Here is a 16860-nt window from a genome sequence, read left to right as displayed (position 1 = left end):
TGGTACTAAATATCGAGGAGAAAATAGCAAAAAAATGGGACGGTACATCTAGGTTTTCTATATGTAACCCCACATACATACCTAGGTGGTGCATGTGTCTTCAATAGTAAATCTGTACTTCCCTATATGCACCTACCTTTTGATATTTTGTCCCTCGATATTCTATTCTTGATATTCCTGTATGTTGATATTCTTCATGTCCATAATCAGAAGTACAGTCACTCAGAGCTATTTTAAGTTGTACTTAAAAACCTCTGCCAGCAGCCTTTGCCATATCCCTGTAATTCCACATTTTGTGACCAGCTTCTCTTTATGTAAATGGCAGCATGTCCGACCTTCCCCAAAGCTGGACTGGCCAGATGGGACATAGGGAAACTCCCCGGTAGGCTGAGGACCAGGGGACGTATTTTTATGGGCAGATGAACCAAAGGAATATCTTCTGTCCAGCAAGCAAACAGCTTTCAGGGAACATACTTTTCTTAAAGAAAACCGAATAATTTTCTCTCTCTGCAACTCCTCCTGGAGGTGGTCTTACTCAGTCACTATATTCATTCTGCACTAGCAGGCTAGAATAAACGCAGTTTACAGCGCTTCGAGTTTAGCTCCCAGTCCACTGCTGGCCTCCACGCCTTCCCCATCCCTCAGTACATCTTTTAATTCCTTCTCCTGTCCTCGCTCCATAACTAGACACCAGCCCACATTGTCCCTATATCAGCACTGGCCATTTGCGCACCAGACCAAGTCCCCTGTTTGCCTTCTATTACCTGTGATGCCCCAAAATCCCACGATTGTGGGCCACCAGCCTGGTATCAATGAAAGAACAAAAGGTCTGCAAAGTTGTTGTGTTTAGCTTCCTGTTTTCATTCATAAGGCACATTTTGAGCCATCCTGATTGCTGCTGCAACATTAAAACTGCTTCATACATGTCACGCTCAGGGTTACCCTCAAGCGTGTGCACTGATTTACATGAGGAGGCCTGAACAAAACAACTCGTGTGTGCAATTGCTTCATTTATCTGACTCCTGTTTGTTTGGCTGACAATGCCATGGTGCATATATCCTAGTATTTAAATTATGCAGTCTCCTTAATCACTCAAGAAAAAAAGCATATTGAACAGGCCATGTAGATTGTTTGGAAAGCAGAAAGACCTCATTTGGGGGAAATTATTTGATAACATTTGTTTAACATTACTCTCTCCATTTGATATTTCTCCTTGAGTTAAAACTCCATAGATAGGGTTAATATTGACTGGCAATGAACTGGCATCTGTGCATAAGCCCCATTGAGAGAGTAATGTATTCCCAAATAATGAAGCCTCCTTGTTTTTGTCTGAAGTTGTTCCTTACAAAGTGGGAAACCTCTGGAGAGCCATTTCTGTATAGCAGTTGCCATCACTAGCAAATATCATAATACAGCTGACAAAAAACAGCCATCACTGAGGCTGTGTCAAAATCTGAAATGCAGGAATTTGCTAGGTTATTCTCAACAAGCATTGGCAACACTGTGCTTAAACACAGAGTCACAAATTCAATTCATATGTGTTCGGTGTACAAGTTCTGTTTTGCAAATTAAAGCCAACCAGGTTGCCTTTGCCAATGCTGGGAAAAGTAGCAAAAATGTTGTTTTCTTTACAGCATGCATATGGAAGATAAAGAAATGAATGTGTCAGACAGTGTGATGATCATGTGTACTCTTCAAATGTAATACACTCCCTTGTGCATTCCAGTGGAAGCACTCCCTAGATGATGGAACAATTCACCAAGTAGCGAATAGCATGAGGTGCGAGAGAAATAGTTCTCTGTGTGGAGCCAAAGCACATTCTATGTGTATTTTAAAGAATAGGTCACCCACACAACTTCACTTTCGATCCACACCTAAGCTCTGCAGGCTCCCTCGCCTTCCTCTTCTAAGATGGACCTCACATACCCAGCATGGAGAACTGAGAAAGGGTAAGAACGTCTGCCTCCAACTTCAACAGAGGAATAGAAAAAAGTATTTTTCTTAAAAACATAGGCTTATTTGACATTATTTAATGAACATATTTTTGACATATTACATGGACACAGATAAGGTTTATGAAAGATTCCGACAAATGACAAGCAATGAAATAAAAGACGAATGTTTAATAGATGGCTCAGTAAGTGAATCTAAATTTCGAGAATGGAAGGTAGCTACTGTAGTATACTACTGTGGTTCACACACACCCGCATACACACAACCTCACACACACACACATACACACACACACAGGCGCACGCACACACCGTCAGAAGACATTCAATACCACCAGCACCCTAATGCTTTTGTTCAAACAAATGAAGAACATGCCTATTTCACACAGCAATGCAGTTATCATGGTCTTTTTGGATTGATTACAGGGTGAAATAAGTGTGACAGGAGAAGAAATCAGAGGGATGCTTTCAAACAGAGGGTCACATCACCGAAAGTACCATACTAGCTCATGTCTAAGGTCCGAAATTCCTAATGGCATTGACAAACACTATGGGCATTTAAGTGTGACTTCATATACCATGGGGCAGATTTATTAACACCTTGCACCATTCTAAAGTCAAACAAAATGATGTAAACCTGAAGCAAAGTGTTGATTTGTAAATTACTTTCCAGTGGAAAACGTCTTTCAGTGGCAGTCGCAGCTCGCTGGAGGGAGAAGGGCCGGGCAGCTCGGCACGTGACAGAGGGATGGGGGAGAGTGACCAAAAAAAAAAAATAATAATAAAAAACAAAAACTTACCTTTTTTACCACGCCACCACCATGCCGCTCCTCAGCTGCAGGCACACGCTCAGGCTCCCAGCCTGCCCTGCGTGCAATCCTACTGCTGCTTTCATGCTGTCAGCAGCATGAAAGCAGTGGTAGGATTGGACGGATCGCTCAGCCAGGGCGCTCCGAGGCAGAGTGGGCGCCTCTGCCTGCTCTCTCCAACCTGGCACTGCATTGCCGAGTTGGAGAGAGGCTAGTGCGCATGTATGTTTGGCTGGCCCGAGACGACAGTGCTGTGCACTCCCCCTCTTTCCCTGTCAAACCTGTAGCCCGCCTCTTTTGCAGTAAAAACATAATAAATGTAGGCCCATATTTATGTAAAATGACGCACAACTGTGCTAACGCAGTTGTGTGTCTTTTTATTTAGCACGAGCTAACACCATTCCTTAAAGCCATCCGTACACCATATTTATGTAATGACGCAGAATGGCGCTAAGGAACGGCTAGCGTCAAATAAAAAGATGCCAGCCGGGGGGGATGACATTATAGGGAATGGCGCTAGTGGGTCAGAAATGACGTTAGGCTGGTTAGTGGCAAAAATTCTGCCGCTAATCAGTCTAGCATAATTTTCAGATGCACAAGCAGCCACAAAAATTACTCCTGTCAAAGTTGAGACAGGAGTTATGCCCACCATCCCAATGCCCAACACAGGAAAACAGTGTCTCCTGGGCAAGCCCTAAATACCCAGTGCCAGGCAGAGGGCCCCATGTCAGGGGCTCCCAATGGCACTTATGAAAAAATATATATATACTCATCTAAACTTACCTGGGATGGGGTCCCCTCTCCTGTAGTGTCCCTGTGGTGTGGCTGGTGGTGTTTGCGGGGTTTGGGTTGGGCATATTTGTGCCCATTCCATGGTGCTTAGCCATGGAAATGGGCCTATCTGCACCCTAACGCCTGCTCTGACACTGGCGTTAAATAATGGCGCTAAACGGGCTTTGCACCATCATTTAGGCCCACCTCCACCATGCGCATCGATTTTTGCACCTGAATGTAAATATGACGCTATGGGGTTAGCGTTGTGTATAGGATGGGAGCGCCCACCTTGCATCTCATTGACGCAAGATAGTTATACTCATCCTAAACATGGCACTAACTCCAATATTTTGACGCTAGGTGGGTCTAGCATCTTTTAAATATGGAGTTATGATAGTGCCACTTTAGCGGCAAAATAAATGGCACTAATGCGACGCTAACCATCCATAAATATGGGCAATAGTTTATTATGTTTTTACTGTAAAAGCTTTGCAGCTGCTGCTGCTGGCGAGGGAGCCGCCCCTGCTCAGTGGAAAGTTACCTAAAGGTAACACGAAGTAGAACTTTGCTCTGCTTTACATCAAGGGACACCCCATGGGTGGTACACGGGCATTCCCATGATACTACTCATGGGTTTTGATGCAATGCAATATCTACTAACAATTGTAGACAGCTATATGTGTCACAAAACACATCCTCAAGGCAGGAGTTAAGTTGGAGAAATGTTTTTATTTCTCCAAACTTTTCAAACTTTACATGTGTGCTCTACTGTAGAGCACACATGCAATGTTTAAACCGTGTTAAAGTAGCTCTCACCATAGTTTTTTATGCTGCGAGGATACCCTTCCAATACAAACCTAAGATAAATATAACACACACACTTTTGCACTTCAATTTGCTATAAAAACAAGTTAAATGCCCCATGTCTCTTTCTAGATATTTTGAGTTTCCTGGAAGGAAGTTCTAGTTTTCTCCCATGAGCTCCCTTGTTTCAGCTGACCCTTCAGTAAATCGGGTTTTCCTTCATTATTTCCTCACCTTCGAGGATGGGATTGGCTTCCAGCACCTGTTGCTCTATCCAGGAGTGCTGACCGCTGATGGCCGCCAGGAACTGCAGGATGAGTTTAGTGCTTTCCGTCTTCCCGGCACCGGACTCCCCACTGGTGAAATGGAACAGAAACAAATTAACTTCTTCGCAGCAAGGCGTATCCATCCTAAGATAGCACTGCTGAGCTGTCACTATGTTACCAAGTGTCTGTGCAGTGGTGAATGATCACCTAAGTCAATCAGTTTCTAACCCCTGATGGTCAATCAATGTCCACAAAAATGCCTGTTAAAATATTTCAGTGGACTGTAGATAAAATTGAGCAAAGTCTCAACTGTTCATCCTTCTCTCCAGTGTTTCAGTACGTTTCCATATACATCTCTGTGAATCCATGCTCATTATTTCACAAATAATTACATCACTTAATAGGCGGCACCCATCTGAGTTCAAAATCGAAAATTGACATTTTTGTACAGCTATTTCTGTATTTGCAGCTAAGAAAATTCAGGCTCATCTGGTGCAAGTGTAGTGAGTCTACTTAAACACAATTTTATATTATGCATTTTGAGCAGCATGGTGTCATTTTAATCTGATTACAGTGGGCCCGATAGACAAAAAAACTTTGCACATGTAAGTGGAACGTGTGAGCACAGAGTGGAATGTGTTATCTTCTCCACTAGATCCTGATTCACTAAAGCAATATCTGCGATATTTCTCTAAGAAGATTGTAAAAGTCTGCAAATTGTGTGGATTCAAAGGCAGTAATTGTTTGGACAGGGGGCTGGGGAAGCAAGCATGCTATGGGTTCTAGTGCAAACAAGGAAAATGATCCCCACAATGCAGGTCAGTAGTTGCTACAGTGCAGCAATCTGGGCCCTGGTGCCACTGCAGCTGCTGCACCATTGATAGCCACGCTGCTGTACAGAGTAATAGGAGTAGGCAACTTGGTGACCACCACAAACACATAACTCTCTAGGGCCCATATTTAAACTTTTTTAGCGCTGCATTTGCGTCGTTTTTTGACGCAAAATCAGCGCAAACTTACAAAATACACTTGTATTGTGTACGTTTGGGCCGCTTTTGCGTCAAATAATGACACAAATGCGGCGCTAGAAAAGTACAAATATGGGACTAGGTGCTCACAAATAATTGCAATATTCTTTCCTGGTCTACTAAACCCACGTCTAAATCTAGTACGTGTAGGTGGTGGGGTAGCTTTGCGAATGTGCTCTTTGCATTCTTATTTATTAAAGTGTTATAAGGAATATGTTTGTGTGTAAAAGAACTGGTATCAAGTGCACTTTCACTTTGGTTTTCTCTAACTCTCTCTGCCAGTGTCCCCCCATATCTACTTAATTTCCCCATTCCGGTCCTTTTAATCAGTTTCTGTCTGTTAATCTCTTTGTCTGTCTCACTCTTTCTGTTTCTTTTTACCTCTTTACTCTCTCTGTTTCGAATACTCCTGTGCATGCAGTGGTGGAGGGCGCAGGAACCAACTCCCAACTCCTTTCTACCCCCTCAATGGCACCTCCTTGGGTTGCACTTCCACCTGGGCATTCTCTTCGAGGACCACTTCTGATGTGTTCTGCTTTCTTCCATTTCACCTGAATAAGTCCATTCCTGTTGCAGGAACACAATCTGCACCCCTAAATGATGAACATTTTGTGCTCTGCTTGCCCCAGCTTAGTGATCTTGCTTGTGCTGCTGAGGAGCACCCCAGTTGTAAGTGACAAGCATGCAACCTTAGACAGGGTTGTCCATCCTCTCGTGCCCCGGTATTCCACCATGATGCACTAGTGCAGTACAAATGAGCGAGGAGATGCTGTGGGCGCTTGTCAAGATTGACCGTGCTAAGGCTTCACCTACTGAAGCCCAAGATCTCAAAACTCACCACTTTACTGTGACGGCCTTCATGAAACTACAAATTTGTCATATTGGGGAATCATCACCCTTTATTATTTAGAAATTATTTAAAATGGAAGGGAAGAAAACAAAGAAGATAAACTGATGTTAATGCCTAATAAATGTAATGAAACAATGCAAATCATTGAGTCCCACCCCCAGGACCTGCTCCAACGAACCCCCGCCATCACAGGAGTTCTGCAACTCACTGGCAACCCACTTCCGTCGAAAGATAGAAGAAATCCACAATAGCTTCAAACCCCAGACCCACCAGCTGACTACAAACACCCAAGAACCCAACGCTCCAAGCAACACCCACCTCCTCGACACCTAGACCCCCGTCAACATAGAGGACACCGCCACCACCATGATCTCCATCCACTCCGGATCACCATCGGACCCCTGCCCACACCATATCTTCAATAAGGCAAACATCATCATCGCCCCCCACCTCTGCAAAACCATCAACAGCTCCTTCGAGTCAGCCACCTTCCCAGAAAGATGGAAGCATGCAGAAATCAACGCCCTGCTGAAGAAACCAAAGGCAGACCCAGATGACCCCAAGAACTACCAGACGATCTCCTTCCCCCCCTTCCCAGCCAAGGTCATCGAAAAAATCATAAACAGCCAACTATACCGGTTCCTGGAACCTCCGACACCTCCCAATCCGGATTCCGCAGAAACCACAGCACCGAGACTGCACTCATTGCTGCCACAGACGACATTAGGACCATGCTCGACGAAGGAGAAACAGCAGCACTCATCCTCCTGGACCTCTCTGCAGCTTTCGACACGGTATGTCATTACACTCTCCGCACACGCCTCCACAACGCTGGAATCTGCGACAAGGAACCCAGAGAGTCCGCCTCCCACCGTTCCTGTCAGAAGCCTCCAGAATCATCTGTGGCATTCCCCAAGGATCTTCGCTCAGCCCCATGCTCTTTAACGTTTACATGGCCCCCCTCGCCAACATCGCATGAACCCACCACATCAACATAGTTTCCTACGCAGACGAAACTCATCTCATCCTCTCCCTCACAAAAGACCCTACAACTGCAAAGAACGACCTCCACAACGGACTTCACGCCATCGCCAGCTGGATGGAATCAAGCCACCTCAAGTTAAACACACACAAGACAGAAATCCTCATCTTTGGCACCAACCCCTCAACTTGGAATGACTCCTGGTGGCCCGCTTACCTAGGAACCGTGCCCTCACCCACCACCCACTCACACAACCTAGGCTTCATCTTGGACTCCACACTCAGCATGACTCAGCAGGTCAATACCATCTCCTCTTCCTGCTACAACTCTCTCCGCATGCTCTGCAAAATCTTCAAGTGGATTCCCGCCGAAACCAGGAAAACTGTCACCCACGCCCTGGTCAGCAGCCGATTGGACTACGGAAACGCCCTATATGCAGGAATAACAACCAAACTCCTAACAAAGCTGCAAAGAATCCAGAACGCATCTGCCCGCCTCATTCTGGACATCCCACGCCGCGACCACATTTCCCCCCACCTCAGAGACCTTCACTGGCTACCAGTATCAAAGAGGATCATCTTCAAACTCCTCATCCACGCACACAAGGCCCTCCACGACACAGGCCCAGCCTACCTCAACGACCGACTCACCTTCCACACCCCCACCCGCAATCTTCGCTCCGCCAGCCTCGCCTCCATCCCCCGCAGCTGCCGCACCACCGCCGGAGGAAGATCCTTCTCTCACCTAGCCGCCAAGACCTGGAACTCCCTACCGCTCCACCTTCTTGGGTCTGACCTCTTGACATTCAGGAAACGCCTCAAGACATGGCTCTTCGACCAGTAGCTCCCCCCCCAGCGCCTTGAGACCCTAACGGGTGATTAGTGCGCTCTATAAATCCTTGATTGATTGATTGATTGATATTTTTGTGGGGCCACAAATATTCAAAACACACATTTGTATGAGTATAGGTGCAGTAGTGGAATAAGAGGGTGTAGATGGGACCACCAACTAGTAGCTAAGCCTACAAGGAGCACGTATAACAGCAAATCAAAAGCAAGGGCCTCTTAAGGTCTGGTATAAAATGAAGTCGGGCAAGGTTTTGTTGAGATTTTGCGGACACCTGTAGCATTGAAGGAGTATAACCTGGCTGCGCCATTATCCTTCCTAAAACGTGAAGAGGAAGGGGTGGTTATTTTTCTTTTCGTAGCGTGTAAAACGAATTGTTGAAGTGGTGCACTGAAATATATTAGTAAAAGTGCACAATGAAAATTAATGTTTATATAAGCTATAGTCATATTCGTTTGTAAGAATGTCAATGTTATAATATTTTAGAACTGTTATTCTTTATAATCATTTCATGTTCAACAAGTTAGACATTTAAATATATATGAACTAAAAGTATATTTGTGTTCATTTTAGTTGGTCGGAGTGAAGGCCACATTCTTTTTGTATGTCTTAATTTTCAACGTGCAAGCTTGTTTTTCCAAAGCTGCAGGTGCTGAAGTTAACAAGGAGCTTGTTGTGCACGAGAGATAAAAGGGTCTGAAAAAATGCTACCAGATGAAAGGAGTATCCTGGCACTGGCAGCTGTAGCTTTTGAGATTCCAGAATGCAAGGGAGTATCAAGGTCAGGAGTCGAAGGCTTTGGAAGAAGAAATTGCTAATTATAACTGCCTTAGAATTTTTGTTTTTCAAATGAGAGTTTTTGTCATGATGTCATCACACCTGGAAAAACCAAGATTTAAGAGTAGTTTAGCTACTGAGAGATTCAGACTCTCTCTCCCCCTTGATCAGAGCAGACCTTTTTGAGGTACAGGCCGTATAAGTTCTATGTGGCTTTATGCCAACGCTCCTCCCTTAGAAAGAACCTTTTACTGGAATTCTGTTTGCTAACCTTTCTCAGATATCCCTGTAGTAGTAGAATAGCTTAGGAGCTAGATTCAATGGTTACACAAGAGAACTTAATTTTGGAATCCAGACATCAAGTACTTTTCCTGATTGTCCGCATTGATGCTTTTGAAGTCTTGGTCTTTTATATGTTGCTTTGATTTAATATTGTGTGATGCTTTAATTCTCCATTGGTGATTTTGTATCTCTATACTATGGTTTTGAGACTCACTTATGTAACTTTGGCTTTGAGTCTGTAATAAACTTTAATTTGGGCTCTGAGGTGTGACTATTGAGATGCACTGTAATTGACTTGAATGATTGGGTACAATTATCTCTTCACCCCTCGGAACAGATAAGAAAAGATACATTGGACCCCAGATGAAAAGATAGGGCCCCAGGCTCCATCAGATGGTAGCAAATGAGGATAGTTCTCTTTCTGACTTGAGGAGGACCGGAATTAGGCTCTAGAACAGTTAGTCCCCAGAACCCAAACTCTAGTGTCTATGCTCAGAGTTAGAGAATTGGCGAAGTTGTGGAAGATCGGAAGAGAGTTGTATTAGCAGCAGAAGAGTGAGTATTAATAGAGTTGCAGAGTGCAGCGGTTTACTTTTAGCTTCTGATGATTGTGAAAGTGGATGGTGTTTCGCGGAGATGTTTGCGTGTTGAGTGAACGTGGTGATTTCTAGAGACATTGAAATAGTTACCGGGTCTGACGTGGCCTACGATCCTGGGATAGTTTAAAAGGTGTAGAAGACACTGTTTATATTGTCTGCTGCATGGTTGTGTTCATTGTGAGATGCTGTCAAAGTCAATGAGGGACTTACTTTGTGTGAGTGTGAGACAAACTGGTATAGTGGATCTTAATGCGCAGAGAGAAACTGTACTGATTTAGATGTTATCCCGAAGGTCGAGGTCTCATCAGAAGTGATTGTAAATTTTCTTGTGTGATTGAAACTGTTCATTCCTTAGTGAAGCTGACAAAGTTTATGGTACTGTATTTTCTATGCGTGTGATGTTTCCCAGCAAGTGTGTGTGCAGTTTGTAAAGGAGGGGGAGCTGCTGCGATGAGCGGGATCTACGTCACAGTGTGCTGCACTGGTATGGGTTGGTTGATGTGGTACTGAGCTCCTATTGGTGGGCAACGTCATAAGGTGCTGTGCTGCGATTGGTGGTTGTGCCGAAGCAAAGAATTGTGGATACTGCATTAATTTTAATCAAATTGGAATATTGTGAAAAGTTTAAAACATGAAATATTTTAAAGTTATACAAGATATGTTTAGAGGATATGGTCATATTCCTAGTAGGGAGGGAGAAGTGGTGCCTCTGGAAGGTACTCCATGTCATTTTATGGCGATTAGTGTAGGGCTTCATAAGTATGTTTGGCTTGGTCAGTGGTACAAGATCACAGAAAAGGATGGTCCATTGAGATTCCCCCAAAAAGGCACATTTAATTTGAGAATTATTGAAAACTTGAGGCGAGTGTTATATGAAATGAAGCCACTTCCTAGACCCTCATAATGTGAAGCCCTTAATGCTTGGGAACATGCTGCTCATGCATGTAGGAAAGTACCATCTTGCCTGGCATGTTACCCCCATTTTTCACTGTATATATGTTGTTTTAGTCTATGTGTTTCACTGTCCTAGGATGTCAGAGGACACTAAAGATTTTTGCAAGTCTTGTGTGACCTGCCAAGCCAGTGGCAAGACTGGTGGCACCCCAGAGGCTCCCCTTATTCCACTACCTATGATTGGGGTGCCCTTTGAAAGGGTAGGGGTTGACATAGTTGGCCCCCTTGACCCTCCTACTGCTTCAGGCAATAGGTTTATCTTGGTGGTTGTGGACCATGCCACAAGATATCCTGAAGCAATTCCTCTAAGGACCACTACAGCTCCTGCAGTGGCAAAGGTCCTTCTGGGAATCTTTTCCAGGGTGGGTTTTCCTAAAGAGGTAGTATCAGACAGGGGTAGCAACTTCATGTCTGCATACTTGAAAGCAATGTGGAAGGAGTGTGGTGTTACCTACAAGTTCACCACTCCTTATCACCCACAGACTAATGGACTGGTAGAGAGGTTTAATAAAACTCTCAAAGGTATGATAATGGGACTCCCTGAAAAACTAAGGAGGAGATGGGATGTCCTGTTACCTTGCCTCATTTCTGCTTACAGGGAGGTAGCCCAGAAAGGAATGGGCTTCACCCCCTTTGAACTCCTCCTTGGACACCCTTCAAGAGGTCCACTCACTCTTTTGAAGGAGGGTTGGGAACAACCTTTAAAAGCTCCCAAACAGGACATATTGGACTATATACTTGGCCTAAGATCCAGAATGGCTGAGTACATGAAAAAGGCCAGTAAAAACCTTCAGGCCAGCCAGGAGCTGTAAAAGCAATGGCATGACCAGAAGGCTGTTCTGATCCAGTATCAACCAGGACAGAAGGTGTGGGTATTGGAGCCTGTGGCCCCAAGAGCACTCCAGGACAAATGGAGTGGACCCCATCTCATTGTTGAAAAGAAGGATGAGGTTACCTATCTGGTAGACCTGGGCACTGCCAGGAGTCCCCTTAGGGTGATTCATGTCAACCGCCTAAAACCCTACTATGACAGGGCTGATCTCACCCTGCTCATGGCAACAGATGAGGGACAGGAAGAAGAGAGTGACTCTCTCCCTGATCTCTTTTCCAACACTGAAACTGATGCTTTAGTGGAGGGAGTAGTTTTGGCAGATTGTCTGACTGCAGACTAGAAAGTCAACTGCATCAATCGCCTTGGACAATTTTCTGACCTCTTTTCAATTGTGCCAGGCACAACATGTGAACACACAATTGATACTGGGGACAGCATGCCTGTCAAGAGTAAGATTTATAGGCAGCCTGACCATGTCAGGGACTGCATAAAACAAGAGGTACAGAAGATGTTGGATCTGGGAGTGATTGAGCCTTCTGAAAGCCCATGGGCTAGCCCTGTGGTGCTTGTACCAAAACCTCACACCAAAGATGGAAAGAGGGAGATTAGGTTTTGTGTAGACTACAGAGGTCTCAATCAGGTAACAAACACTGATGCTCACCCTATACCCAGGGCAGATGAGCTCATTGATACACTGGCATCTGCCAAGTATCTTAGCACCTTTGATTTGACTGCATGGTATTGGCAGATCAAATTGGCAGAAGATGCTAAACCCAAAACTGCATTTTCAACTATAGGAGGGCACTACCAATTCACAGTGATGCCCTTTGGTTTGAAAAATGCACCTGCCACTTTTCAGAGGTTGGTGAACACAGTCCTGCAAGGGTTGGAGGCTTTTAGTGCAGCATATCTAGATGATATTGCTGTCTTTAGCTCCACCTGGGATGAGCACCTGGTCCACCTTTGGAAAGTTTTGGAGGCCCTGCAAAAGGCAGGCCTCACTATCAAGGCCTCAAAGTGCCAGATAGGGCAGGGTAAGGTGGTTTATCTGAGACACCTGGTAGGCGGAGAACAGATTGCACCACTGCAGGGGAAAATCCAGACAATCATGGGTTGGGTTCCCCCTACAACTCAGACCCAGGTGAGAGCCTTCTTAGGCCTCACAGGGTATTACAGGAGATTCATTAAAAACTATGGGTCCATAGCAGCAGCCCCTCTTAATGATCTCACAAGTAAGAAAATGCATAAAAAGGTATTATGGACAGCTAGCTGTCAGAAAGCTTTTGAGGAGCTCAAACAGGCCATGTGCTCTGCACTTGTCCTAAAAAGCCCATGTTACTCCAAGAAATTCATTGTTCAAACTGATGCATCTGAATTAGGGGTAGGGGCAGTCTTATCACAACTGAATTCTGAGGGCCAGGATCACCCAGTTGCTTTTATCAGCAGAAGGTTGACCCCTAGAGAAAAGCTTTGGTCTGCCATAGAGAGGGAGGCCTTTGCTGTGGTCTGGGCACTGAAAAGGCTGAGGCCATACCTGTTTGGCACTCACTTTATTGTTCAGACAGACCACAAACCTCTACTTTGGCTAAAACAAATGAAAGGTGAAAACCCTAAATTGTTGAGGTGGTCCATATCTCTACAGGGAATGGACTATACAGTGGAACACAAACCTGGGAGTACCCACTCCAATGCAGATGGACTCTCCAGATATTTCCACTTAGACAATGAAGACTCATCAGGTCATGGCTAGTCTTATTGTCCTTCGTTTGGGGGTGGGGGGGTTGTGTAGGAAAGTACCATCTTGCCTGGCATGTTACCCCCATATTTCACTGTATATATGTTGTTTTAGTCTATGTGTCACTGGGACCCTGCCAGACAGGGCCCCAGTGCTCATAAGTATGTGCCCTGTATGTGTTCACTGTGTGATGCCTAACTGTCTTACTGAGGCTCTGCTAACCAGAACCTCAGTGGTTATGCTCTCTCTGCTTTCCAAATTTGTCACTAACAGGATAATGACTAGATTTACCAATTCACATTGGCATACTGGTACACCCATATAATTCCCTTGTATATTGTACTGAGGTACTCAGGGTATTGGGGTTCCAGGAGATCCCTATGGGCTGCAGCATTTCTTTTGCCACCCATAGGGAGCTCTGACAATTCTTACACAGGCCTGCCACTGCAGACTGCATGAAATAACGTCCACGTTATTTCACAGCCATTTACTACTGCACATAAGTAACTTATAAGTCACCTATATGTCTAACCTTCACATGGTGAAGGTTGGGTGCAAAGTTACTTAGTGTGTGGGCACCCTGGCACTACCCAAGGTGCCCCCACATCGTTCAGGGCAAATTCCCCGGACTTTGTGAGTGCGGGGACACCATTACACACGTGCACTATACATAGGTCACTACCTATGTATAGCGTCACAATGGTAACTCCGAACATGGTCATGTGCCCATCTCTGCATAAGCCAGTCTACACCGGTTCAGGGATCCCCCAGCCCTGCTCTGGTGCGAAACTGGACAAAGGAAAGGGGAGTGACCATTCCCCTGACCAGTACCTCCCAGGGGAGGTGCCCAGAGCTCTTCCAGTGTGTCCCAGACCTCTGCCATCTTGGAAACAGAGGTGTTGGGGGCACACTGGACTGCTCTGAGTGGCCAGTGCCAGCAGGTGACGTCAGAGGCTCCTTCTGATAGGCTCTTACCTCTCTTGGTAGCCAATCCTCCTTCCTTAGTAGCCAAACCTCCTTTTCTGGCTATTTAGGGTCTCTGCTTTGGGGAATTCTTTAGATAATGAATGCAAGAGCTCACCAGAGTTTCTCTGCATCTCCCTCTTCAACTTGTACCAAAGGAGCGACTGCTGACTGCTCCAGGACTCCTGCAAAACCGCAACAAAGTAGCAAGACGACTACCAGCAACATTGTGGCGCCTAATCCTGCCGGCTTTCTCGACTGTTTCCAGGTGGTGCATGCTCTGGGGGTAGCCTGCCTTCACCCTGCACCAGAAGCTCCGAAGAAATCTCCTGTGGGTCAACGGAATCTTCCCCCTGCTAACGCAGGCACCAAAAGACTGCAACACTGGTCCTCTGGGTCCCCTCTCATCCTGACGAGCGTGGTCCCTGGAGCACAGCAACTCTGTCCAAGTGACTCCCACAGTCCAGTGAGTCTTCAGTCCAAGTTTGGTGGAGGTAAGTCCTTGCCTCCCCAAGCTAGACTGCAAAGTTGTGTACCTCGTGATTTGCAGCTGCTCCGGCTCCTCTGCACTCTTCCAGGATTTCCTTTGTGTACAGCCAAGCCTGGGTCCCAAGCACTCCGTCCTGCAGTGCACAACCATCTGAGTTGTCCTCCGGCGTCGTAGGACTCCCTTTTGTGGCTTTGCGTGGACTCCGGTTCACTTTACTTCCAAGTGCCTGTTGGGGTACTTCTGTGGGTGCTGCCTGCTTTTGTGAGGGCTCTCCGAGTTGCTGAGTGCCCCCTCTGTCTCCTCCTCCAAAAGGCGACATCCTGGTCCCTCCTGGGCCCCTGCAGCACCCAAAAAACTAGCAAGGCATGTTTGCGGTCTTTCGGCGTGGGAACACCTCTGCAAGCTTCATTGCGACATGGGACATCCGTCTTCCACAGGAAAAGTTCCTAGTCCTCTTCTTTCTTGCAGAACTCCAAGCTTCTTCCAACCGGTGGCAGCTTCCTTGCACCTTCAGCTGGCATTTCCTGGTCTCTTGCCCCCTCTCGACACTGTTGCGATTATTGGACTTGGTCCCCTTGTCTTACAGGTACTCAGGCCCGGAAATCTGTTGTCAGTGCACTGCTGGTGTGTGTTCTCCCTGCAGAATCCCCCTATCATGACTTCTGTGCTCTCTGGGGGTAGTAGGTGCAATTTACTCCTACTTTTCAGGGTCTTGGGGTGGGGTATTTTTCTAACCCTCACTGTTTTCTTACAGTCCCAGCAACCCTCTACAAGCTCACATAGGTATTGGGTCCATTTGTGGTTCGCATTCCACTTTTGGAGTTTATGGTTTGTGTTGCCCCTATACCTATGTGCTCCTATTGCAACCTATTGTAATTCTACACTGTTTGCATTACTTTTCTTGCTACCACTTAACTAATTTTGGTTTGTGTACATATAACTTGTGTATATAACTTACCTTCTTACTGAGGGTACTCACTGAGATACTTTTGGCATATTGTAATAAAAATAAAGTACCTTTATGTTTAGTAACTCTGTGTATTGTTTTCTTATGATATTGTGCATATGATATAAGTGGTATAGTAGGAGCTTTACATGTCTCCTAGTTCAGCTTAAGCTGCTTTGCCATAGCTACCTTCTATCAGTCTAAGCTGCTAGAAACACCTCTTCTACGCTAATAAGGGATAAATGGACCTGGCACAAGTTGTAAGTACCTCTGGTACCCACTACAAGCCAGGCCAGCCTCCTACAATGCAAGATAAAAAGAAAAATATCAGGGCAGAGTGAAGAAAGCTATGCACATTTATGCAGATGCTAGATGGGATGCCGAAGATGAGCTTGCATTCATGTGACAGATATTACTAAGCAAGCAGGACAAGTTCATGATAGGTTGGCAGAATTGGCTCAGAAATATAAGGTTGACTTAAATAAAACCAAGGCTTTGCAAAGGCGCTATCGAGTGTGTTTCAGTGAGAAAGACATTGCTGATATGAGAACTCCAGGATTAAAAACTCAGATTAAAGAACTGATTCAGAACATTAGGAGATGGAATGAATTAGATAAGTGGGAGACCAAATTGGTGAAAAAGAAAGAGGTGAAGAAACCTTCCACTGAACCGCCACCCACAGGAGCAGAGGGAGGTGTTACGACCTTCCCCTGAAGAGAAGGGTCTGGTGGCGGTTATATTCATGTGACGTGGAGCTGAAGTGATCTTGCATCATTTACCACTGATTTCCCAAAATTGCGAGAGAAGCCAGTTGAATGGTATCAACAGGTTGAAAAGTTTGTGAAAATTTCATAGGTGTTGTGGATTGTTTTGAATACATTCTATGACATTGTCATTCAGAATGATTTGTGGACTGAGTGCAAAATAGCCGTTTGATGGCCTGAGTCAGAACTGACTAGGAATGTAGTGAC

At 45.4% G+C, this 16860-nt stretch overlaps 1 protein-coding gene across 1 annotated transcript in view; it reads right to left on the bottom strand.

The window, feature by feature from the left end:
• Positions 1-16860, bottom strand: part of MYO7A (myosin VIIA) — a 434990-nt gene that overhangs the window by 336394 nt on the left and 81736 nt on the right. Inside the window, exon 5 of the mRNA XM_069203910.1 lies at positions 4574-4695. Within this exon, the coding sequence (XP_069060011.1) occupies positions 4574-4695 (122 nt within the window). The remainder of the gene's footprint in view (positions 1-4573; positions 4696-16860) is intronic.

Source organism: Pleurodeles waltl, chromosome 8 (assembly GCF_031143425.1).
Source record: "Pleurodeles waltl isolate 20211129_DDA chromosome 8, aPleWal1.hap1.20221129, whole genome shotgun sequence".
Classification (NCBI taxonomy): domain Eukaryota; kingdom Metazoa; phylum Chordata; class Amphibia; order Caudata; family Salamandridae; genus Pleurodeles; species Pleurodeles waltl.
Note: the sequence above shows the minus strand (reverse complement) of the source record. Positions and strands in the feature narration are given on the sequence as shown.